General features: G+C 45.6%; 1 protein-coding gene across 36 annotated transcripts in view; it reads left to right on the plus strand.

Moving 5' to 3' along the window:
- The window catches only part of Enox1 (ecto-NOX disulfide-thiol exchanger 1), a 565,516-nt gene that overhangs the window by 470,414 nt on the left and 70,528 nt on the right, over positions 1-24,574 (plus strand). For 19 of the 36 annotated variants that reach the window (XR_003950852.1, XR_003950853.1, XM_006519001.4 and 16 more), the window contains 2 exons: positions 5,902-5,958; positions 10,955-11,139. Coding sequence is in view for 27 of the 36 variants with exons in the window: in XM_006519001.4 (XP_006519064.1) it covers positions 5,902-5,958; positions 10,955-11,139 (242 nt within the window). In the remaining 9 variants the exon portion in view is untranslated. The remainder of the gene's footprint in view (positions 1-5,901; positions 5,959-10,954; positions 11,140-24,574) is intronic. The other 17 variants (XR_003950851.1, XR_003950849.1, XR_383179.3 and 14 more) reach the window with 1 other exon arrangement.

Raw genomic sequence — 24,574 nt, forward strand, 5'->3', positions numbered from 1 at the left:
AGGGCCTCATGTTCACAAGGCAAGCCCTTTCTTTACCTCCTGAGCTTTCGTCCTGCCCCTCCACCTTTCCATCTCTGACCCACTAGTGCCTCTCTCCTTCACAGAGTCCATGTCACCTGCACTCCAGTAGCGACAGGGACGGCAGTATAGGCGGGGTGTACAGAGAATGATGGCATTTCTCTCACATCCACTGCTCCTCAGAAGTACGAGGCAGTCCCCCAGACTACTTCCCCTCTTTTCTGTGGCATTCCGCTTTCCTAACTGTGTATCAGAGGCTCCATATGTAACTCCGCGGGGTTGAATGAATGAGCTGTCCTTTCAGGTCATTAAATCCTGAGCAAACAGGGGAAGGTAAAGGACGAAGCTGACAAAGAACAGCGAGGTTGAAATGAGAGGTAGGGTAAAATTACCACAGATGAAAAATACATCTATAGTTGATTTTTTTTTTAAATTTTTTGAGGGGGGGGAGTGTGAAAGTTGCTAGGTCCTTGGGCTTTTCAAATAGAAATTAACATTTAAATTAGACTCTTTCTTTCAGCCCCTGCCATGTAACATTTAGGCTCCTAAGGAATATTCTAATTGATGCCGGATCATCAGCCCTGTGTTAACAAAGCCCTTTATAGAAGCTCTCCACAGCACTTTCTCTTGTGTTCAATAAGAAGCCGAGTAACAAGAGAGGGCCTCCTCCAAGGAATTCTTTTAACCTCTCAGAAACAAAATATTTCATGCTAATTCCTGCTTAATTGGAAGGAAGTCTTTTTTTTTTCCTTTTTTTTTTTTTTTTTTTTTTTTTTTTTTGTAAAAAGAATACCATTGATTGGGTTTGAAGCCTGTTCCACTTCTGACCTCTTTATTTTAATCAAGGTCACCTAATAAACTTGCCCAAACAGCTCTAGTTCTCAATTAAAAAAAATAAAGTAGCACACTTTAAAAGCATTTAGTGTGTGATTAATTGTGCTGAACTGGGGATTCAGCACTCGCAAGGGCCTTTGTGGGGAGAGTGGAACATTAGTATCTGAAAAATTATACCCATCAGAAACTCAAAAAAAAAAAAAAAAAAAACCCACCTGTCTGGGTGAGGATTCAGGGAAAGTTGTTATCATACCCAATAGGAAAAGAGTTTTAATGCCTGAACTACTCTGTTCAATGGAAGAAAGGCAGCTAAAGTGGCCATGCAGACAGTTTATAAAATGCACCCTGCTCCTCCTGGCCAAGGACTCGGAGAAGATGGAGCTGTCCAAGCCAGGTTTCTTGGGAGCTCACACTCTGGCACTAGAAAGCAGTGTTCTTAGAAGACTGAACTTAGAAACACCCAGCGTTCTAACAGTCCTCCCCCGATCTTCTGCACAGACTCTGCATTCTGTGAGCTTGAGGAGGGCCAGACTCACCTGGAGGCTGTTTGGAAAAGAATATTTGTTGTTCAGGTGACAAAGGCTTTAGAGCAGCTGAGAAAGGAACATGCGAGACCAAGAACTGGTGTCCCCAGTGGAGTGCAGACCAGCATGGAGGCCAGAACAAGTCAGACTCCTTGGTGCAACTTAGCATTGTCTCTGGGATAGCTTATCCCTTCTTCAGCCATGAGATTTCTTTTTTTTTTTTTTTTTTTTTTTTTTTTTTTTTTTTTTTTTTTTTGGTTTTTTGAGACAGGGTTTCTCTGGATAGCCCTGGCTATCCTGGAACCCACTTTGTAGACCAGGCTGGCCTCGAACTCAGAAATCCGCCTGCCTCTGCCTCCCGAGTGCTGGGATTAAAGGCATACGACACCACGCCTGGCATGAGATTTCTTAAGGGCAGCTTACTCTTAGTTTCCGCCGCCTCCTCCTCCTCCTCCTCCTCCTCCTCCTCTTCTTTTTCTTCTAAATAAGATTATGGGGAAAGATTCAATAAAAGGATTTATGGCAAGTTGAAAATACCTTGCACTGTAATAGCAGAAATTATTAACAGGAGGTATAGATGAACAACCTAGGCTGGGCTACACACAGGATCACCTGGGGAACCTGGTACGCATAGCCATGCTCTGAGCTAATGTCCAGTCCTGTTATCAAACCACTACACGGGGGATTCTGAGGTACAAAGGATGGAGAGGGATTTTAACATGAGGGTCAATGGTTCTTTGTGGTAGGTGGGAAGGGAAAGAGCAAGATAAGACAAGGTAACAGGATGAGAGAGAGAGAGAGAGAGAGAGAGAGAGAGAGAGAAAGTAACGCCATAGTCAAAGATCAAAATGTGTGATGTACAGGAAGAGGTTGGTCAAAGGCAAGAGAATGGAGGAAGTGATGTCAGTCTAGTTTGCAAGGACCAGGTAACGAACTGCCCGCATCAGCCGCATTCACAGTCTGCACCAATTGGTGCAGGAAAGGCCACTTGAAATGGGTGGGTACAGAAAGACCTGGTATAGGCCAGGGCCACAGTTCTTACGTTTCCTCTCTTCTAGAACAGCCAAGACTGTCCCCCTGTGTTGCTAATCAGAGAGGAGAACAAGTATGTCACATTTTTATAGGGAGACTCTTGCTGCCTGTGAACAGTCTGGGAAGAGGTTGCCCATGTGAGGGACCTCCTCTCCCGTGGCACTGACCAGGCCAAAGGCCAGGGTTCAACGGCGCTTAGTTCTAGAAGTTCAATCTGACCTCCTCAGAGTGAGAACCAGAAGCCAGTCATGGTGGGAAAGATAGCTACTAAGAAAAGTATTGCAAGATAGGGCGCAGGGATCAGGAGAATGGAGACTTAGCCTGGAGGACTCTTAACATCACTCAGTCGTTGCGTTGCAGGAGAGAAAATGGTAGCATCCAGAGTAGACCAGGAGAGAAATTAAGGAAATAAGGGAGCATAGCACAGAGGGCAGAGATGCCTCGAAGGCCATGGCCAGTGGCTGAAGCTGAGACAGGGAGCTCTCGCTGACAGAGATGCCATTAAGGGGGGACTAACAGAAATCAAGTGCCCCAAACTAATGAACAACAAGACTGGCAGAACATTTTATAGGTCACATTAGACATCTGCCTCCAGACCCTGTTACACTGAGGTGACACTTCTTACAGTGGGAGGGGAGGTGGAGGGGGTCATGGGGGAGGGGTAGGCAGAGTAAGAGGCTGCTCAGAACCAAGTGGGGATGAGATTGCGTGTAATCTTTCTCAAAGTAAGTGCAGCTGGGCTGGGCAGAGCCAGAGATCAGTTTCTAAAGCAGAGCTCAAGAAGAGGCATAGAGGACTGGTGGATGGCTGTGCTTCTTAAGAAAATGGTACCATGTGCGTGCGTGTGTGTGTGTGTGTGTGTGTGTGTGTGCACGCGCGAGTGTGCATGGGCAAGGTAGAGCATGCATCAGGAAAGGAAAATAATGCCTTTTACTGGGGAAGATTCCTAAAGAAAAGTCAGTCATCATTTGCTAGGGGAGGCAGCTGTGGACTGGAGGAGTGGCTGCTTGCATGTCCACAGACTTGGGAAGGCCTATCCCTTCCTCCCCCAGCCTCACCCATCCACCTAGGCACCCACTCCCAGAGTCCACTGAGTCCTTATTAAACCCGTTTCTAGGATGCACTGTCTGCCCCTAGGTCACTTCCACTTTCTCTCCAGCTCTCCCTGGAGCAAAGGCCTTTCTTTCCCCTCCACTGGCCACCACCCATTGTGGAGAGAGCCTTGTTCACTCACTGCTCAGACTCTCCTGTCTCTGAGGCCAGGACAGCTGTGGTAAGAGCCTGCTCCCTTGGCCAGCCCTGCCACAGCCTAGAGCGGCACTTGGCTGTCCTTCTCTTGCCCCGAGGACTCCAAAGTTTGCTCAGACCAGTCAGCACATCCTTTAGCATTGTGGACCACAGACTTTTCCGGCTCTGGGAAGTCAGCACCCAGAACACCTCTTTCTTTTGCTTCTGCTCCTCTGAGGAAAAGGGGGGGGGGGGAGATAGCAGAGGATAACAGTGTAATTGGAAATGTAAAACCTGACCTGAATCTCGACAGTGTCAGGAGCCCAGCCACACCCCACAGGCCTGCCCATTGGGAAGACCTAGGATGGGGAGCCACGCAAGACTTTTTTTTTTCTGAGTCGCCTGCTGCCGCTTGCACCTCTAGACTCACATTTAAGCCATTGTAATATCAGGCTCTGGTTTACCTGCACTCCTCAAATTACCCTTATTCCACCGGCCTCACACAAAGACGGAAATAGACACTGCCTTGTGCGTCTGTTTAGCTCTCCCTAATAATAGCTAATGTGCAGACGATAATACTCACTGCAAACATAAAATGTTATGTCAATGCTAAGTCGTAATAATAATAATCCTGCAAAAATGTAGCATAAGGAATTTCCATGAGCAATTTGAGGAAGATTGGTGCTTCAGTGGGGATACAAGTGCTACTGAGAAACAGACCTGTTGTACTTTCCCGCCTCTGTAAGAGGCTCAGTAGAAAAGACTGGTTTTATTGGCAGATATCCCACTATCACCCCCTCCCCCTGTCCCCTCCCTGGGTCTGTGCCTGGCCACCAAGAGGCATGGGCAGGGAACAGCCCCAGGGCCCAGGCCTTCATCGAAATGATTGTCTCTTAGCCTCATCAGCCACTAACAGTAAACCAGGGGGACAGATCTTTGGGAGGTCAGAGCCTCAGGAAGTGGCCACTTGTTTTCTGACTGGAGAGACATAGACACACAGGCAGAAGATGGGTGAGTTCCCATGGATACCCAGTGTTTATCACCTTCGGGTTCTTTAAGGAGCCCAGATTTAGCATTGATCTCTGGAGATGATGTAATTAAGGAAGTCACGTTAACAATAAGGCTCCATGAGCCCAGAGCCCAGTGAGCATCCCCAGTGCCCTCCTAGAGGACAGGGGGCATAAAGCGGGTCCCCATGCAGTTCCTGTCAGGTCTCTGGATTGCAGAGGTATGAGATTAATTTCTGTGTGAATCACCTCCAGATTTTTCCTCAGGGAAAAGCTATGTTTATTTTAGACTAGGCTTTATCCCCTCTGTTTTCATAGCTGAACCTCTGCAGCGGATGCAACCCTTCCCCCCAAAGTGCTGGGATACACTGCTCTGCCTCCACTTCAAACAAACCATTCCTTCTGAGCACCCATTTTCACCTTTTTCAGACTGCAGTGTGTAGCTGGCTCTTTGCCACCCGTAGGGCCACACTGTACTTTTAACCAGCTGTGCCACCTCTGGGTCACTGAAACCTGGTCCCAACACCTCTAAAACAGATGCCTGAGAATCATCCCCACTGTGCCACAGTCTTTCGAGGGTGAAAGGAGGCAACGACAGCGTAGAGGACAGGGTTTGGTTTGGGGGTTTGGAATTGGGTGTTTGTCTTCTTCTGGTATTGTCATGGAGGGGGCATTGGCAGTCCTGAACACAGGGCCTCATGGGTAGAAGGCAATGTGCTACCACAGAGCCTTCTATACAAGTCCCAGTCCTGAAAATTGCATTTACTGCTCTTAGTGGGCAGGCAGACAAAATGGTGACTATAGCTTTTGTACAGGCTTCCCCTAAGTCCTAGAGAGGTGCTGAGAGCGTTGGATAAGGATGAGCTCTCACAGGTGTGAGACAAGAGGCTGGGGACATAGGGAATAAACCAAGGAATCAAACCAGAATGGCCAGCCAGGCTGTGATTCCTTCAAAAGGAGCTGCCCAGTCACCCAGGATAGCTCGGGAGATGGGGGACATGGATGAGTGGTGTCAGCGCCAATGTGCCAGCACCACCTGGTGCCCTGGGGTGCTCCGCCTTCAGCCCTGAAACTACAAACCTGGGAAAGGGCCCAGAAACAGGTGTGCCAGTCTACAGGGAGATTCTAATAGGAACTAAGCTGGGAAGAACACCAGGTTAGGATAGCACTGGAGGCCATATAAGTTTTCCAATTTCCCTGATCTAACACCTAGAACAAAAAGTTGATTTTTGGTCACAGAACAGCCTATTCACTTTCAGAGGCAGACATTGAAGACTGTGCAGGAGACCCGGCGGATCGTGGCTTGCATTCTGCTGGTAAGAACCAGTCTCACCGCACCTCCTAGAGCGGTCACCTTGGGAACAACACTACACCATGAAAGGAGAAGCATGGGTTTGGGTTCGCTGCGCAGCATGGCGGTCTCTACCACAGACCAGCCAATGGACACCTTGGCTCCCCCACAAGGAGATTTATACAGAGAAGCAGATAGACCCGAGAAAGAATCCCCAGGTCACTGGATCATAGCTTCAGCCCTTTCTTAAGACATCAGGAAGCGAAGTTGTGACAAAGAGGGGAGCCCCAGAGGGCTCTGGGATATTATAGGATTATCTCCCAAGCCTTCTGCCTACCCCTGTCTCCTTGTATAGAAGGACAATTACCTACCTGGACAGCAGCCAGTAAAATCCTTAGGAAAGGGCTTTCTTTGTTCATGGGAAAGAAATGCAGTTTAGCTACATCTTCCCAGTGTTCAGGAACACAACTGGCAAAGCAGAGAAAGAATGTTAAACACAGCATTCCCCAAAGACACCAAGATGAACAGTCCCAGAGAAGTGCAGCTATTGCTAGCAACAATATGTTAAAGCATTTTATTATTTAGTTACATCTTGCCTGAGCATGAAAAAGATATTAACACACTGTCAGCTTACTGGGACATAACCCAAAATAACTTACATTTTTCATATATTGCTAATTATTTTTCTGAGGCTGGCTCAGACTGGTAAGAGAGAGATTTCAAGGCTTTCACCAGATTATTTACTTAAAGAAGTTAAGCATGCCATTATCGGTTCCCATGGAAACCCAGTAAGTAATACAGGCAATGGAGGAGGAGGTCACTTTGACCATAATTAATATAGAAAATAATAGCTTATAGAGGATTCCATAAAGGATACAATGAGATGCTACATAACACCTTTAAACCTTTTCTTCTCAGCGATGCAACTTAATCTCTGGATCAAGTTTCACATTTCACTGTCACTTCAGAAGTTCTGCTAGTTCAATGCTAATTTCCCAAATGCAACAGATTTTTTTGCTTAGCAGGAACTTCCCAATGTTTGCAATTGCTCTTTCGCTTTAGACAACTCCAGTATCCAGAATTCTCTAAAGTCTACAGCAAGTGTGGGTATGTAAATGTCTCAGCCTTACCCTCCTTGTATTGGATGTGGCCTGGCTCCTTGCCTTGATTTCTCAGTAAATAGTAGGTTAGAGAACTAACTACAGGCGTCACTAGACTCAGTGGTACTTTACAAAATTGCCAACAGTAGGTTCAGCTGTGTTCCTTACAGCTTACAAATGTTGAGTTCCTTTTATCACTGAAATCTGGCAGTCCACGTGGATGGCACTCCTTAAATATTTCAGATTTATTGGAACACAGCACACCCTATGGTGTGGTAGACAGTTATTCATTTTAACCCTTACACTTATTTGAATAGTGGCTTTCTTGCACAGTCTCTTAAGAGTAAATTTCACTGTAGAAACTTGGTGACACATTTATCAAGACTGTTTAATTTTTAGTACAGTGACCCAGAAAAAAAAATTAAAGCAAAAAAAGAAGAAAAATGAGTTGACCTTTCAAGTTTCTTGGTTTCTAACACACCAAAGCCTGGCAGGCATTATTAGGATTTGTTTTGGTTTGTTTTGGTTTTTCAGAGTTCTAGTCCAAGAAATATAACACAGCATCTTCCAGGCAACCTTCACAGAGGGGTACACTTGGGGACACTGTATGATGCCACATAATGTTTTCAAACAGGAAACAGGTGGCCTGAAGTTAAGTGGAGTCCAGGCACAGTTTCTCACCCTTTAGAAAACAACTATCTTTGCCACCACAGGAATGACCAAGTTTGGTTTTTTTTGTTTCGTTTTGTTTTAATTTGATTTGTGAATGTTAATCCTGCCATTATTTAATCAGGAGTGGAAAAATCAGTTATGTGCCCTAATTATAAAGACAATAATGGGATTGGTTACGGTATGGGTTTTGAGGGGTGGGGAGAATCACAGCTGTTTTCTCTCCTTTCCCTTTTTAATAAACAAAATGGTAGCATACTCCTGACCCAGGGGTGCACACAGCACTGGACTCTGCTTATCAGGGACAGTAGACATGGGTCAGCCAAGACCATCACCTGGACCGTTCCATAAGCTTATCAGACAATCTCTAAAATAATGGACGGCTCCTTCCCTGCATGTATTTATGTTCAGATGATTTATTTAAATAATACTGCTGGCGCATGCTTTATAGCTGCTTGCATCTCGCTACTCGGATTTCAATGTATCTCGCAGACTATGCAATTCATTTGGAAAATGTGATTTTCACCCCCACATACTAATCGATTTCTTCACAAACACCTGCTATCAGTTATGATAATAAGAATGCCACTCTGAATTGAAAAGGGGGGCCAAATGGAGCTTCCCAAGGAAATGACTTACGTGTCTTTGAATGTCACTAAATGCAGCAACGTACTTGTGTGGTGCCAACACTTTTCCTGTCATTTGCATCATTGGTGATTTTGCCCTGTTAGAACATCTCTCTTGCCAGGGATACGCCACAAACATCTCCTCGTGGAGCAGTGAGTTGATTTCTCAGGAGCCGGTGCCTCAGGGTACCAGCAAGATGTGAGGTTGGGCTGCACAGCGTTAGAAAGCAGCAACCCGTGCTCCTAGGCGAGCCCTGGGTCCTGTCTGACTTTATAAGTCCATGGAAAGCATCCAGATGCCTGCTCCTTAGCTTTGCACACCCGTATACACCGAAGCAGATTCCCCTTGTTCCTTCTCTTCTGCCTCCAGTTCATTCCCCGCACCATCGCCAAACTAATCTTCCTGAATCTCCAATCGCATAAATACCCTCCCATCAACACCAAATACCATCTTACTTCTCAGGATGTTGGGTCTGAACTATCCCAGCCTCACCCACATTCCTAAGTTCCACCTCCTGATTACTGCTTCAAGGCAGACACTGGCCTTGGTGGGGTGGGGGTGGGAGGGTAGGGGGGAGGAATCAAGTACTTCTCACTAACATCTCCCTCTAATTTTGACTTCTGGGCCTTTGCTTACCTATGGTCTTGCTCCAGACTAACTTCCCACGTGTAGGGTTTTCATCTTCCAAAGCCTAATTTTAGTCTCTCAGTCTATTCTCCTTTCTTACTTCAAAACCCTTCTAGGGTGTAGTCCCCGTGTCAGAACCTTGATATTTGATACTTCAACCAACATTCCTTGAGTCCCTACTTTATCCAGAGCATCCTTCTTCCCCTTGTCCCTTTGGATACATTAGTTTCCTTTTAGGTGTGTCAGTCTTTATTGTATTTCAATAGAACTTGCAAAAAGTGACATATTCCGTGTTTTCTTTTGTGATCTAAGATCCCCAGACAGACTTGGGTATAAGGAAGTATGCAGTAAATGCTTGTTGACTAATTGATCCCTGATGGCTTGCTGCCAGGGGTTTGCTGGTTAATTGCATGTTCTGTTTGATTAGTATTTCAATGTGCACTGTACATAGATAATCATTTTTTGCAAAGTGGAATACTGTAAAACACTTAACTGTGAAACTATTATTAACATAGTTTGATGTCTGCTATTTGGCAAGGGAATTGGCTGGGGTCTCAGAATGTCTCAGCAAAGCTGTGTGATCAGATATGCAGTGGAGCCTACAGGTGGCCCGCTGACCTCAGCCTGGCCCTAGGCTATACTTTTGCATAGCATCAGTCAAGTCCATGAAGGCATTTCTAGCAGTGCCTTTCAAGGGTTAATTGACTTTTCTTTTCCTTTCAAGAGTAAAGAATGGCGTTTCCATAAGAGGAGAGAGATAGTGAGCCAGGACATGGAGAGTATGGGGAGACTGTTTTTGAACAGTTGTTAAGAACCGACCTCACATAAACAGACATAGCAGTGTCCATTAGAACTAAACTAACTGACTAGAGGCTGGGTTTGCTGTCCGTTTCGTGCTCTGCTACCCTCTTTCCCGTGGTCTTCATCTCTTGAAATGGGGATCAGTAGACTCTAATCTAGGCTTGCTGGAGTGACTCAGTGGACTAGATTATATGAAGAAACCCCTGATCCAGGGACCTTTCCTGTGGGAGTGCCCAGCAAGCCCTGTTAGATTGATTACAGAGCCCACAAATGGTGAAGATGGAAGCAGGGCAAGAGATTTCCTCTCCTCCATCTTTGTCTGAGACCACCCTATCAATTTTAGTTGTTTCTGGAGCTTTAAGGCACGTAAGACCCTGTGTGAACCGCCTTGATTTCTCAGTGAGAAGGAGATCGGAAACTATACAAATTAAGTCTGCATCAACACATTGAGACTTTCAGGTTTGGGGGAGGAGCAGAGTAACCACTCGGCCTTGTAGGGAATAAAAGAGAATTTTAATCTGTTGGTGAAGCAGGTGGAACTAGGTTTCCATTCTGATGGCAGTTAGAGAAAACAATTTGTGCAATTTGTCCCAGCAGTAGAGCAAGAAGAAGCATTGTGCGTCTCAGTTCCTCTCTCCCCCGGGAGGCTGCTGCATGCATTAGCCTTCAGTGCTTTCTGCTGCATGCATGCCTCAACCCACGAAACAGCTGCTTCTCCACAAGGAGCCTTCCAGGAAACTGAGCCGTCATAGAGCCGGAGAGAGGGCAGTCATGTGGCAGATGTGACGGTTCCCAAGAATTTAGAGTATGCTCATCACCAAGCATGGCAGATCAGCTTGTGTGAAGGCTTCCAGATTTGGGGGCAAAGGTCAAGAGGTAGGAATTCAGGGAGATAGAGCCTGTGCCCAGTGGAACCATTCATAACCTAAGATAGGACAAATTGAATAGATTCAAGAGATTCTGGCACTTTCGTTCACAGTATTCATCTAGCATGTGAAAGGCGCCATCTTTCCAAAATCAACCCCAAAGTGCTCCACACAGACTGTTAAACAAAGAACCCTGAGGCTTGGCTATCAGGGTTTAACGTCTGAGTTGGTGTGAATCCAATTTTAGGAGAGACTTCCTTTCCCACCAAAGGACCCCTCAATCTTGGCAGGGCGGTAACTCCCCAAACTCTGTGTGTTTATCACCCTTCAGCCCTGGCTGCTCAGGCCTACGCCCTCAAAGAGGAGAATGACAGTCTCCGGTGGCAACTGGATGCCTACAGGAACGAGGTGGAGCTGCTGAAGCAAGAGAAGGAACAGCTCTTCCGGACAGAAGAAAACCTCACCAAGGACCAACAGCTACAGTTCCTGCAGCAAACCATGCAAGGCATGCAGCAGGTACTGGGCACATGCCGCAGAGAGGATGGGGATGTGCGCGTCTTGCAGGGTGTGTAAGATGGCCACTGGTTAAAAAGTGTGATGGAGGAGAGCAGAGGACCAGGAAAAGCTATGGGCATAGCAAAGGAAAGCAGCGGAGACTCTTGGGACATCTAGACCCTGGAGGAAAGTCACGCTAATAAAATCTGTAGAGAATCACCTTGAGGATAGGAAACGCAGGGCAAGAATTGGGAGATTTAAAAAGTGGTATATGAATATGAGTGTGTGTGTGTGCGCGTGTCCATTTTATGTGGTCAAATTCTCGTTGACTGTAACAACATGTTTTACAGTTAGAAATGTTTTATGTTGAAAGCTGGACAAAGCCATGCGCTTGCTTTTGGTTCATTTCCAAGATCTTCATCAATGCAAACTGTATTGTTTCCATCTCTGGATTATACTGGTCAGGTTTCAGAACTGACTGATGGCTCCATCTGTGACTGCTTACCAGGCAAGCCTGACGACCTGAATTCAGTCCCCAGAACCTCCTTGCAAAATCTGAATGTACTGCTAGGATTACACTTAGTCCAGCCCTGGGGCAGCAGACAGGTGCAGCCCGGGGGCTCACTTCTCACCAGCCTAGCCTAGTTGGCTAGGTTCTGTCTTCAAAAGCATGCTGAACAGTGCCTGAAAAATAGTAAGAAAACTAGACCTCTGGCCTCCATGTTCACAAATGTGCATGTGCACATACACCTGCATTCAGAAACACACATACACATTCTCTCTGTCTCTCTCTGTCTCTCTGTCTCTCTGTCTCTCTCTCTCTGTCTCTGTCTCTCTCTCTCTCTCTCTCTCTCTCTCTCTCTCTCTCTCACACACACACACACACACACACACACACACACGAAGTAGAAGTGATTGCTGTTGGAATGCATGAGTCCTGAGTTGGGGCTACATAGCTTCAGGAATGATACGCTGCACTTTTGTTGAGGAATATCAGACTGCAATCTGGCCCACTCTTTCTAAAACCCTATGGACTTTGTAGAATTTTCAGCTGTCATTGGAAAGGGGACAGCTGTGATCTGGGGATTAAGAAAACAGAGCGTGTGCCATGAGAAATACTACAGAGAGAGGAAAACCCAAGTATGGAAAGTAGGGGAAATAGAATTTTAAAAAATTCATTGACAGATGTGTATCTAAACACATCAGTTGGTGAATAATGTTCTCCAAGCAATAGGGTCTTTAGTAAACTTAAAATAATAGAGCATAAATTATCACCATTGCACATGGGTATCCTTTAATTACTCCTTTAAATACACAAACCCAAACAATACTTTCTGGGTGAAAAAAAAAAGATTGCTTTTGTTTAAACCAGAGAAAGCTGTTAAAGTGGTGGAAAACTGGACAAAAAGGTGAACTGAGTGCCTTCTGAATTCCCTCAATTCATATTGGTTGCTGTCTTAAACCAGGACCATGAATTTCCTACAAATATGTTTTCATGATTAAGGGTGACTACCTCAAAAGACAAGCCAGCCAGGAAAAAATATACACCCCCCCCCATCCCTCACCCCCCCACCCACATATACATACACACATAATACAGTATATAACACACATACATACAGTATGTATACACACACATGTGCACTTATACATACATACAGTGTGTTTACATACACACACATATGTACGCACACACATACACACATATATATACAGTGTATATACACACACACACACACACACACACACACACGATAACATATTGGGAAGTGATCAATGGCCAGGTCATAGAGATTATGTCTTAAACATCTCTTGCCATTTTAAAGTAATTTTTTGAGCCCTGGCTCTGAGTCCTAACTGGTTGTTGTTCACAGTGTGTGCTAGACTAATCAGTGAGATTTGGAGGTCAGAGCCAGCCAGGAAAATGTCACTGCAGTCATCGCTCAGGTTCCTGCACTTGGAAAGCCAATACAACAGCTGCTGTGTGAAGCTCCTGGGGTTGTCCATATGTCCCAACAAGGGGTGCAGGGATGGGGCTTGCCAGCATGATAATCTGTCCATTTCCCCAAAGATCAGGATGGCAGTCACAGCCTGCAAGCCACTGTCACACTTCAGGCAGCAGGCCCTCTTTCCCTCCAGAAAAGATGCCTCTAATTCCTTTCAAAACCTTGAGGCTTGTTGTGGTTCGAGAGACTGTTCTGTTGCATGGAAGAGACGCATGCTGGGGTCTCAGCACGGGAACACGAGCCATGCATCTGTTGCACAAGGAGCTGTGGCAGGGATCCTCAGTAATTCAAAGGAACAGTTGCTGGTTCCATTTGCACAATTGCTCTGCTGCTAGGAAATGCACTTTAACACAAAGGTTTATTTGTTTTTATAGTGTGGTTTGAATTCAACTTGAGACATGGCCCCTCACCTTCTGGAGGTTACAAGTTCAAGGTCTAGGCATCAATAAGGTTGGCTCCTTCCAAGGCTGTGGGAAAGAAGCTGCTCTTCCCAGTTAGACTGCAGGCAGCCGGGTCTGCCCTTAGTTTGCAGACACATGTCCCTGCTCTCTGCCTTGGTTTTCATGAGATGCTCTGCTTGTATGTGTGTCCAGATTTCTGCTTTTCATAAGAACACGGCTCACGCAAGGTCAAACATTCAGCCTGCTCCAGTCTGACTTCATTGTAGCTAATCACGTTTGCAATGACCCCCCTTTTCCAAATAACCTCACCTTCTGTAGCTCAGAAGGCCGGAACTTCAGTTACAGATGGCATGGAGTATCTGAAGAATTACAACAAGCACATGGTAATTGAAAGCGTGTATTGAGTAGAGGATGAAGGAACCACAGCCAAGAGGCAAGAATAACATGGCACCTGTGGAGCTCTGGATGGTGTGGCATTCATGCCATCATGCCATCAAAAAGAATAAAGCAGGAGAGGTCAGAGCTGTATCATTATGCCATGCATGTGGTACCTCCTTAGTACACAGGAGTACTGTGCCCACAGCTTTTGCAATGTTTTCAATGTATTGGATATTAAGCAGGTACATGGCTATTCTGTGAGGACACAGGTTTAAAATGGAGGTGCTTTTTAAGGCTCATATTTCTACCATGTTCTGTCATGTAGAAATAAATCACCAGAGCTCTAAGAATCCTCACAGCCGTGAAACATGAGTTTCGTTGATCGTGGTAATAAATACCTGGGATAAACACACTTGCAGCCTTATGAGTTTTGCCCACGGCTTTGGATAATTTGGGGCATGGACAGTTGCATGTGTTGTTTCTGGGCCTGTGGCTGTGTAGAAGGTTATGATGGAGGCAGTCTGGAGAAACAGAACAGACTGTTTTTAAGCAGCCGAGAAACAAAGGGAAGAATAGGGAGTCAGGGCACCGATCCCCCCAATTCAAGGGCACATCTCAATGACCTGAATTCCTTCCTTCCACAAGGGTTCCTCTGCCTTCCAGAATCAGGCCTTGATAGTTTCTAAGCCTTCAGTGTTATCAGCAATTTGAGGACATACAAGATCAAACCAGAACAACTGTTATATGATCATTTCTGTAATTCATTTACATTTGTGGGTATTGCCACACACACACACACCATAAAAAAGAACCTTAAATGGCCTTAGAAGTAGCGGATGATTTTTAGAATTGCCTTCAGCGTTAGCCAGAAGTTTCTGGTTTGTTTCCTCTTCTATTCCCTTGCCAGTACGCTCATGAGCATTGCTCTGTTTCTTACGTGTTTATGGAAAAACAAAAAACAACAGTACCGAGCAGAGGTCTTAAAAATGAGGAGCCTTAGGGTGACTTTGTCCTGGTATTTGTTTCTAAGTTTGACCCTACACTACACATGAGTCATAATTTAACAATATTAGACGTTTCATACAAGAGGAAATAACAGCTTGTAGCCATGGTAACACGATCACCTTTACCAAGCCATACGACAGCAATTAAGTTAGCCTCTTCTCTCTGCTGGGAGGCTAAGGAAGTTAGGGTCATTTTTTATGTTCATTTGTATCTTTAGGCATACAAACAAAGAATATAAACATTTTAAGCTCTGTTCATCTTCAGATCCCTACACTGAGCATGTCTTATTTAGGGTTTCTGTTGCTCTGAAGAGACACCATGACCAAGGCAACCCTCATAAAGACAAACCTTTAATTGGGGCTGCCTTACAGTTTCAGAGGTTTAGTCCATTACCATGATAGCAGGAAGCATGGCAGCCTACAGGCAGAGATGGTACCAGGAAGGACCTGAGAGTTCTGCATCTTCCAAGGCAACCAGGAAAGGCAGGCATCCTGGCATTGAGGAGGAGGAAGCTCTCTTGTGCAATGGGCAGAGCCTGAGCATAGGAGGGGACCTCGAAAGCCCACCCCCACAGCAACTTGCTTCCTCTAACAAGGCCACGCCTCCTAACAGTACCTCCTAACATACCCCCTGTGGGCCAAGCATACTCAAACCACCACAGAGTGGTTTTATTAGATCTAATAAAGTAAAATTTGTTCTTTAGATGTATTTAGTTCTATGAATTCTGACAAATGCTAAATTAAGTCACGTGAGACCACTATAGAAATCAATCTGTCAGTCATTTCCATGGCCACACCCTCAGCCCCCTGTTCATGCCACCCCGCTTCCTGGATCCACCGACCTGAAATCTACCCTCACAGCTTGCCATTTCTAGGACTTGCTGTCTGCAGCCTGTTTAGGCTTGCTGCCTTTGCTTAGCATGCATTGAAGGTCCCTCTGTGTTGCCACTGTGTGCTCTGTTCCCTTTCCAGTCTATCGAGTAGAATTCAATTGTAAGGAAAAGCTGCAGATCGTTTCTCTAGCCACTAGCTCACAGACGTCTAATGTTGTTTGCACTTTGGGGGTAAACATGCACAAATTTGTTATGAATATTCATTTGCAGGCCTTCTGTGTAGATGTATCTCTTCATCTGCACATGGAGAGCTGCCTATGACTGAGACGCACAGAAAGCATCCTTCTGAAAACACAGCCACTGTGTTTTCCAAAGGACCTTGAGCCTGATGAATTCCTGCAAGACTGCAGGAGTATTCCACGTGTCCCATGTCGTGGTCTGTCAGGGAAAGTCAGTTTAACCAGTCACTGTTAGCCACTGTCGTAAATGGAGGGTCTGTCTGGTTACGGCTCATCCATACTTAAACTTAAATAGTACTTTTATTTTCATTCATAAGCATTGCCCAAAATACCATATTCTTAAACATAATCTTTAAAAATTAGATGTTTATCATTTCTATTTAACAATTTTGTATGATTTGTATCCCCCAAAGAGTTTAACTGTGGCGATCTGTCTGATCCCGAGTTTAGAACTAATCAAACCTGGCAGGACGACCAGTGGATATAGAACTAGTTCCTATGCCTCCCCCTACGCCCAGAATCTGTCCACTGCCAATCGATCAGCATAACTGGTAGAGCCCCATGCACCCCCCTCTCCATCTATAACCAACTGCTGTGTGGGCAGACTGATGCGGGCACAATTGCTCTGCGCTCGTGATTGCAAGGCCTCTGTCAAGCTTGGGACACGGAATTACACAGCCCTCTTCCCTGCCTTCTGATGCCTGTATTATTTTTCTGTTACTTCTTCTGCAGTGTTCCCTGAGTTCTAATGGGGGTTCTCTAAATGTCTTACGTATATCTGAGCCCTCAGCTGTCCTTTAGTCTCAGCATCTGTGTAACCACGAGTCTATATTAACCAGTTTGTTATATGGTGAAACTTCTCTGACTGTAGCCTCTGTCTGTGGATATAAATATATTGAGAAGGTGTTTTGATGCTGAGTCAATTCAGCTAACCAGAAGTTTTAGGTTCACTCCTAGGAGCTAAGACCTCTTGTGACAAATTCTAGACTGGGTTTGTAGTATTAGACATAAATCACTTTTTATGGAGTGGGTGGGCCTCAAATCCAATCAGGGAGTTATTGGTTACTCCTCAAAGAGTTTTGCCATCATCGTACCAATGGTTACATCGTGCCTGGCCTGGCAGGTGGGTATTATAACTCATAGAATTGTCACATGGGTAATTGTCACACTACCTCACAACCAGCAGCCGCCTGCGCAGCACCACCTGGCACAATAAACATCAACCGGCAGGGAACAAGCTCAGCTTCACCATGATTTCTCTGTATCTTGCATCCAGGTTGTGCAGTGTCTTCGGCACAAGGGTCCCATCAACTTTGAACTGTGTTTTCTGACAGCAAGTTTACTCCTGCTTCTTCCAGTTTTAAAAAAAAAAAAAAAAGTCAGACAAGGACTGATAAATATTCAAAAAAACCAACAGGATGCCATTAAACTGCTGATCACAAAACTGCGTATGATTAATGATGATCATTAGAGCTCCTTCATAAATCCTTTAAGCGGGTGCTTTTTAATAGCATTATCACAGACAGTCTGAAAATCAGCTCTCGCAGGCCAGTGAACCATTGGCCTGGGTGGAGCAACAGCTCACCAATGTTCTAGCTCGACATCAGTAGTGCCCAGGGCTTCTAGCCCTCCTGACAACATTTAGCAAGGATAGATCAGGAAAAACAACATGAGGAAAAGAGGATTATTATGATGAATACCACTTTAGAAATCAACTAGATATTTTTCTCTCTGTAATCAAAACAGAAGATACATACGGTTCTCTTTATTTGTCATGGCGCATGGATAAACGTTACTACTTTATAAAAATATAAAGCTTTCAGCAAAAGTAAGATTAATCACAGTTAGTTCTGCTAAATATTGGGTGGGAGTTCAACTTTGGAATACAAATAGAATAAATTCTATCATTTTGAAGTAGGAACATCACTGAATATATTTGTCCACTTGGAGATGCTAGGCCTGCCTTCTGTGTACCTCTTTAAACTGCCCAGTTGCTCAGTAAGTACTGTCTTGTAGATATAGAGGAAAGCTTATAGTACGTCACTCTCCCTAGGCACATGTAATGAAGCATGTGTATGTGTAAAAGTCAAGGCAAACTCATGGCAGCAGGCATGGAGGTGCTGGTGGCTGACGTGGTAATGGTTATGTACTACTGAAGATATTTGTGGTGGTGGTAGTGGTACCATGGTAATAATGGTGGCTGTGGTGACAATGCTGGTTACCATATTGATGTTGCCTGTTGTGTTAGTGACTGTGATATTGAAGGGTGGCAACGGTAAGGATGTGAAGAGAATGTTGACTGAGGTAAGAATATTGGCTGTGTTGATGATGTTGGCTGTGGTGAAGGATGTTGACTGGAGATGAGAATGCTGGTTATAGTGAGAGTGTCAGCCCTGCCTGGTGACTATGTTGGCTCTGGTGAGAAGGCCATCGTGGTGATGACATTGGGTGTGGTGAGCATTGTTGCCTGTAGAGAGAATGTTGGTTGTGGTGATAATGGTGTCTGTCATGACAATGCTGGCTGTGGAGGTGACATTAGTTGTAGTGAGAATGTTGGTTGTGGTGAGAGTATTGCATGTGCCTTGGTGAGATGTGGTAGAGATGTTAACTGTTTCCAAAATTAGAGAAACAGAGGAAAGGAGATCATTTCTTTGTAAAATGGAAATTCTCGAAGGTACAGCAATCCTGGTTCTCCCAGCCAGCTTTTGAAAACTGAACTGCAGGGAGCCAGGAGACCAGCGCCCGTAGGTGAGAAAACAGAGGATAATCAGAGGAGTTCTAACAGTAGTCTCTGATTTCTTGGTTATTTTCTGTTTTTATTTCTAGAGCTGAATTTCTTTCTCAAACGCTTGCCAGTCAGCTATGGGTATGACTCACTATCCTTTTCCTACTATTTTCTGTTTCAACTTTATCTGTTACCTATTCTGCTGAGCTTTTGGCTTGCTGATCATATTATTTGATTTCTGAAAGTTTACTTTCTACTCTGGCCATTGCCCTTTTATGTTGTCTTATTTTTATCGCACTGTTGAATTGTCTTTTCAAATCTTTTTGAGGATTCTACTTAGAAATTTGAAAGGTATTTTTTGCTCCTAAATTTCTACTAAATAATTCCAGAACTGTTTGAGGTTTGTTTTGTTTTGGCACACACGTGAAAATGTGTGTGTGTGTGTGTGTGTGTGTAGAGTATTCTTGTGTTTTGTTTGTATGTGTGTGGTGTGTGTGTGTGTGTGTATGATATGTGGTGGGTATGGGTGTGTTTTGTTTGTATGTGTATGCATGTATTATTGTGTGTGTTGTGTGTGTGTGTGTGTGTGTGTGTGTGTGTGTGTGTGTTTAAGCCTCTCTTTCATATAGAGGCTCGTTCCAAGCAAGGTGATGGTTGGTCATCCATTCAAATTTGGTATGAGAGCTTGGTTTGCTTTCTTGGAATCTGCAAGGTAGGTTCCTTGCTGTAGCTAAGGCTCCTGCACATGTTAACTCAGGCCTTCCCAGATACTAGTTACCCGAGTGTGTGTTTACCCCACACTTCATCTTAAGGAAAGTTTGGAAATCCCACAAGTGCCCAAATCTATCAAATGCTGCGATTTCCCAGAATTCCCTTTATGCTCTTGTTGCTCTTATAATTTAATCACTAAGATATTTTAGTTAAGCCTCTGGAGGAAGGAAACACACACACACACACACACACTCCTCTACATCTGTTATCTTATTAAGCAAGAGCCTGTTTCAAGGGCTTTAACTTTAATCTCATCCTTGCCTGAATACTCAGCTAGCACACGGCCAAGATAAAGGGAGAGGAGGCTGGAAGATATGAAAAATTGTGTGGCCATCCAGAAACACAGGGGAGGAAGAACAGCAAGTAAGTTTTATGAGCATCTAAAGGAAGGGACAAGGAGTCTAGACCAGTATATTTTGAAATAAAAATAGTGACTTTCTTAGTTAGGGTTTCTGTTGCTGTATAGAGACACCATGACCATGGCAACCATAATAAAGGAAAACATTTAATTGGGGCTGGCTTGCGGTTTAGAGGTTTAGTTCATTATTGCCACAGTGGGATACATGCTGGCTTACAAATAGACATGGTGCAGGAGAGGTAACTGGGAGTTCTACATTGGGATCAGCAGACAGCAAGAAGGGAATGAGACCTTTGGCCTGGCTTGAGCGTCTGAGACCTCAAAGCCCCACCCAACAGCCACACCCTTCCTCCAACAAGGCCACACCTCCTAATAGTGCCACACCCTATGGGCCTATGGAGGCCATTTTCATTCAAACCACCACAGTGGCCCAAGATGAAAGGCAGAGTACGCAGTTGAAACTGTGTAGGTAAAGGAAAAACAGACACAGGAAAGTGAGAGCCGAAGGAGCTGAAATATGCAATAAAAAGAAATGGCCCACTCCAGTAGCCATGTCATCTTTTCCCTGGTCCTGGGACAGAGAAAAGGGGGAAAGCAAAAAAAGGGGAGCAAAAGAAGAAGTGACGGAGAAGGAGGAAAGGAAGAAGAACATAAGCATCCGGTATGGTTATTTCAAGAAGCCTCAGTTCAGGGGGCGGCGTGAAGCTGAGGAGTGCAGGGCGGTTTCCATGGAAGATGCCTGCAGACGCCAGCCCACCTCTACTGCCACTGTCTAATCAAGAGTACTGACACAAACCCAGAAGAACAAGAAGGAAAGAAAAGAACAAACCATCTGAACAGAAGACATTCAAATGTTGTAGCATGATTAGTTGTGCCTTAAGAATTTTTATGAAACATTTGGATTGAGCATAGTGAGTATGAAAAACCGCAGGAGGATCAGTCTGGAATTTGGGCCAAAACCCATCGTGAAAATCTCCCCCCTAAAGAGAGTTCCTGGACCTCAGTTGTCCCACTGTAAGGAAGAAACATCGCATGCACAGTGATCCGGCTGACAGTTCATCCAGGAAGAAGTTTGCTAACAGTATTACCATAATGTTTTTAATACAGGGAAACACACACCAGAATAGAATCCAGTACCACTGTACTAGGGGTTTCACGAGAATGTACCAAAGGGGGGTTTCTTTTAAAAGCTCTAAGGCCTGCAGGTTTAAAAAGAGATACGTGTGTAAATAGACAAGTGTGCATAAAAACCCGACGTCCTTGCAAGCTGCGAGGGCAGAGCCATGGCCCCATCCTTAGGCCATTCTATTTCATCCACCCAGATGTGGTTCCTTTCTTTCTGCTCTGAAAATTACTCCCAAGGTTTTCCCACATTCATATTAAAAGTCACCGGCATTTCCCTAGAGGCAGAAAGCCTCACACAGGGGGACATCTTAAACGCACCTTTAAAAGGGTTCCGTCATTAAACGCGATGTGCATCAGGGCCGCCTCATTCAGAGTCTGCCTTGGGTCCCCCTTCCTTTTCCTTTGACTACCTCAGAGTCTCAGAGCCTTTATTTTCTTCCCATCTTGCTGCCCTTACTTTGTTTGGCTTGAGGCATTGCAACTGTAGCCCACGTTGGAAGCTCATTAGAGACTTCAAGGTCATTTGTGGAGTGCACCAGCAGCGCCCCCCCCCTCCCCTGTGTCTTCTGACATTTGCAGATGACCTTCTCCCAAACTCCTAGAGGTGGTGGCATCTTGCTTCAGAGTGAGGCGCTTGAAGACATCTTGAGCTCCATTTGGAACCAGAAACCCAAACCAAGCTTCTCCGGCCGCATATGTGGAATGCTTATCCCTGACATCCATTAAGAATCTGAGCCTTCTCACAGCATGTTCCTGTTGGGCTGTGGATGAGACAAAAGGGCTGTGCCTGATGGTAGCACAAAAGAAATCCCCTTGGAGTTTCCTTGGCTCCTGCCTCGGGCAGGCCACTGGCTGTCTTGCTGTCTTCCCAGAACAGGTATCATATGCTAAAAGAAGAGACTTTCTGCGCCTGCACTGCCAAGGGCACGGAGACGATGAGATGAAGGCACTGAGCGAGGGGAGGGCCAAGCCGACCCACTTGACTCTTTTCTATCCTGCTTTGGGAACAGAGGCCTGTCAGAGCCTCAGGTTCTCCACCTGGCCATTGGGTCCTGCCAAAACTCATTGATGTTTGTTGTCAGAAAATGAGGTCATCCCTGTGAACACTCTAAAAGGCAGTTCTGCAATGCAGACAGTTCCACTGCATCTTGGGTAAAAATATGATGGGCTGGAAACTTTAAGTAATACCCAGGTTTCATAAAGTCAAGTCCAGGCAAGCCTTGGGCCATGGGCCCTATGTGGCTTCTGCTGATATATCTGCCTTCTCATGAGGAATTTCCTCCCTCCCTCCACCTCCCCAGAGTACCTTTGTATATCTCTCCATTTCAGGATCCCACATCTAGAATTCCAGGCAAGAAACTACGTCCTATAAGTATCAAGTGGCTGACCAAAGGCAGTGTGGAAACTCCAGCTCCGGTCTCTCTGACCACAGCCCCTGCCCTGTCTCTGACACCGTCACTTTGCGAGCCATGTTCGCTTGACCATCAGAGCCTCAGCCCAATATCCGTGGCAGCAGGAGCCTGGTGGAACATTCTAGCCCCAGTATCAGCGGGCGGCATCACATTAGCAGCCCGTCTGCTGCCTCTCAGTCACAGGCCCCAATTTGGCCTTTGAATTAGCAGAGTAAGAGCTAGCAAAAGGAAGCCGACAAGCACACGGCTTTCATTTATTGAATTTAAACCAGGAAAATAAATCTCTTCACTTCTGGGAGGGAAAAGAAAGAGCCCTAATAAAACCTAACTCTTGGAGGCGCATCGCATCCTGATTTCTCTCACGCCTCCATTAATTAATCTGATCATCAAATGCTTCCTCGTTAGTAATCATCGCTCTGAAAAATAATGGGGCCTGTGGATGAATCAATGCAGGAGCCGGGGTAGAAACAATGGCATTGCCCCGAGGACCCTTCGAACCAGTCGCCTTTGCTGCCCATTCTGCAGTGAGGAATCTCAGTTGTTCTGTCCCCTTGTAGCCATCCCCAGGACTGTTGGGAATCAGGACCTTTGTCTGTGCCACTCTGCAGGCAGCATGGAGACCTTGGAATGACCTTCCCGTGTACCACCGCCTTGGGAAATTGCCTCCTGACTTATGTGCGCTATTATGCTATGAGCACCAGGTTTATGGTGGAAAGGATCTTTTCTGGAACGCAGTAAATCAAAATGGAGTTTTGCCACAGACACAGTCTGGCCTCTTCCACTTGACCACTGCCATCTCTCTCCTTCCAGCCACAGATGCTAAAATGAATCCCTGTGGTCTGGCCTTGACTTCAGTTCTTTGTTGTCTGCCAATGCAAGGCACCTCCACTCACTCACCATAAAGCCCCAAGCCCAGCACTGGCACCCCTGGCTGCGTGCACATAGCAGGTGTCCCATCCCAGCCAGCCTGATGCCATCCTCCTCCAGATCCGGGATACAGTTGGGAGTGCTGTAGCTATTTGGTAAAACTATCCCTGTGTATGTTTGTGGAGGCGAGGAATAGAGATGCCAGGAAAAAGGGGGAGTGATTAGGGGGGATAACAGAGGTGGAGGGGTGTGACAGAGGAGGAGAGAGGAAGCCCCAGGCTTCCTCCCCGCAGTTGCTTAAAAGAGGCAACAGGGAGATTGGAGCAACTGTCCAATTTTCTTCTCATCTTCAAAGAATGCCATGAAGCAGGAAGGAGGCAAAAGGGACAGTGAGGACAAGAGTAGGCAGAAGAGGGGAAGTGTTTATTTGAACAGGTGAATACATGCAGAAGAAAATGGAGACGGTACGTGGACTTTCCTGGATCTTTGGCATTTTGGGTTTTTACTTTTCTGTTCCGTGCAAAAGTATAAACCCAACTGATGAAAACTTAGCAACATGATATACATATAGAGATATATTGTTTGTTCATAGTGGTTCTACCCTGCTGGCTGACTGGCTAACATCTGCCTTACTCTTCCAACATCTTCTCTCTATGCACATATAAGGATGTAGCACTAATCGCATTGAGGTATTGACCAATGGGATAGCCAAACTTAGTCAGTTTAAAGTGTCTGCAACTGTAACCAAAGTACAGAACTGGGAATTCAACTCCAAGATGTTAGACGGTTAGTTAAAGACTACGTTTTCTCCTCTGTTTCGCAAAGCACCCTGAATAGTCATCAAGGGGAACTTAAACAGAGTTACTGCCCAATCTGGACCTTCCTTTATGGACCACCCACTTCAGGCTGCTGATAGGGGTGGGGAGCACTGGTGGCATGGGTTCTCATCTGGATGCTGCTGCTGCAGTCTGGCAAATTCCTAAGTAGCTTTTGTGTCTATCTGTCTCTCTTTCTCCCTTCATCTCTATATCTTCTTCCCTCCCCTCCACCCCCTCAGACCCCCCTCCTTCCCTCTGTCACCCCCTCCCCATCTGCCACTCCCCCTCTCCTCCTCTGTTACCTGCCCCCCTCTCTGTCACTATCCCTCCCCCTGTGTTACTCCCTCCCCTGTCACTCCCTATCTCCCCCTTTATGATGCCCTCTGCCTTTGTCACCCTCTCCTATCTCTCCCTCTGTCATCCTCCCCTCTGTCATTCTCCCTCTTCCCCTCTGTCACCCCCCCTCACCTCTCTCCTCCTCTGTCACACCCCTCCACCTCTGTTATCCCCCCTAATCAC

This window comes from Mus musculus, chromosome 14, assembly GCF_000001635.26.
Source record: "Mus musculus strain C57BL/6J chromosome 14, GRCm38.p6 C57BL/6J".
NCBI lineage: Eukaryota > Metazoa > Chordata > Mammalia > Rodentia > Muridae > Mus > Mus musculus.